The following is a 547-nucleotide window of genomic DNA, read 5'->3' on the forward strand; positions in this document are numbered from 1 at the left end:
TCATTGAAAAGCCATGACCATATGAATCAGAATAACGAATGGACCCAAATTTCACGAACAGTAGTTAGGCAATACGAAATAAATGAATTTATGTATTTAATATAACGTTTTAAATATGAAGCAAGAGAGTGAGTGAAAGTGAGATGCTCTGTGTTCATTTCGGCAGCAGACGAACAAACTCAGCCTAATCAACATCCGGTGAGGGCGGAATATACCGAGTTCAACCGAAGCGTTGTTATTACAATGGCCGATTGAACTTCTCACGAAGAGATGTACCAAATTCACTTCGGCTTCATTAGCGAATTTGAAGATATGAAAAGATTTAAACTATGATGTCTGGAGAGCAAGGAGCAGAGGGAGGAGGGGGAGGAGAGAAGGATGTGGAGTATTACTACCGACCAGGTAAGTTTTATTACTAATTGATTCGATTTTAGGGGTGATGAGCTCATGCATTTTCGGAAGCATCTTTTCGGATGGTTCCAGTTTGTCAGGATTAGGTCACCAGAGGCCACTTGAACGATGCCACTTCCTGAAATAAATCTTTACT

The 547-nt window shown here is 40.4% G+C and overlaps 1 protein-coding gene across 1 annotated transcript in view; it reads left to right on the forward strand.

Annotated features, from left to right (window-relative positions):
- Positions 1 to 216: 216 nt before the first annotated feature.
- LOC144958745 (triple functional domain protein-like) overlaps positions 217 to 547 on the forward strand; it is a 250,216-nt gene continuing 249,885 nt past the window's right edge. Inside the window, exon 1 of the mRNA XM_078890919.1 lies at positions 217 to 402. Coding sequence (XP_078747045.1) covers positions 330 to 402 — 73 coding nt within the window. The 5' untranslated portion in view covers positions 217 to 329. The remainder of the gene's footprint in view (positions 403 to 547) is intronic.

The sequence above is a fragment of the Berghia stephanieae genome, chromosome 13 (genome assembly GCF_034508935.2).
Source record: "Berghia stephanieae isolate SIO BIC M18660-M18661 chromosome 13, UCSD_Bste_1.3, whole genome shotgun sequence".
Lineage (NCBI taxonomy): Eukaryota > Metazoa > Mollusca > Gastropoda > Nudibranchia > Aeolidiidae > Berghia > Berghia stephanieae.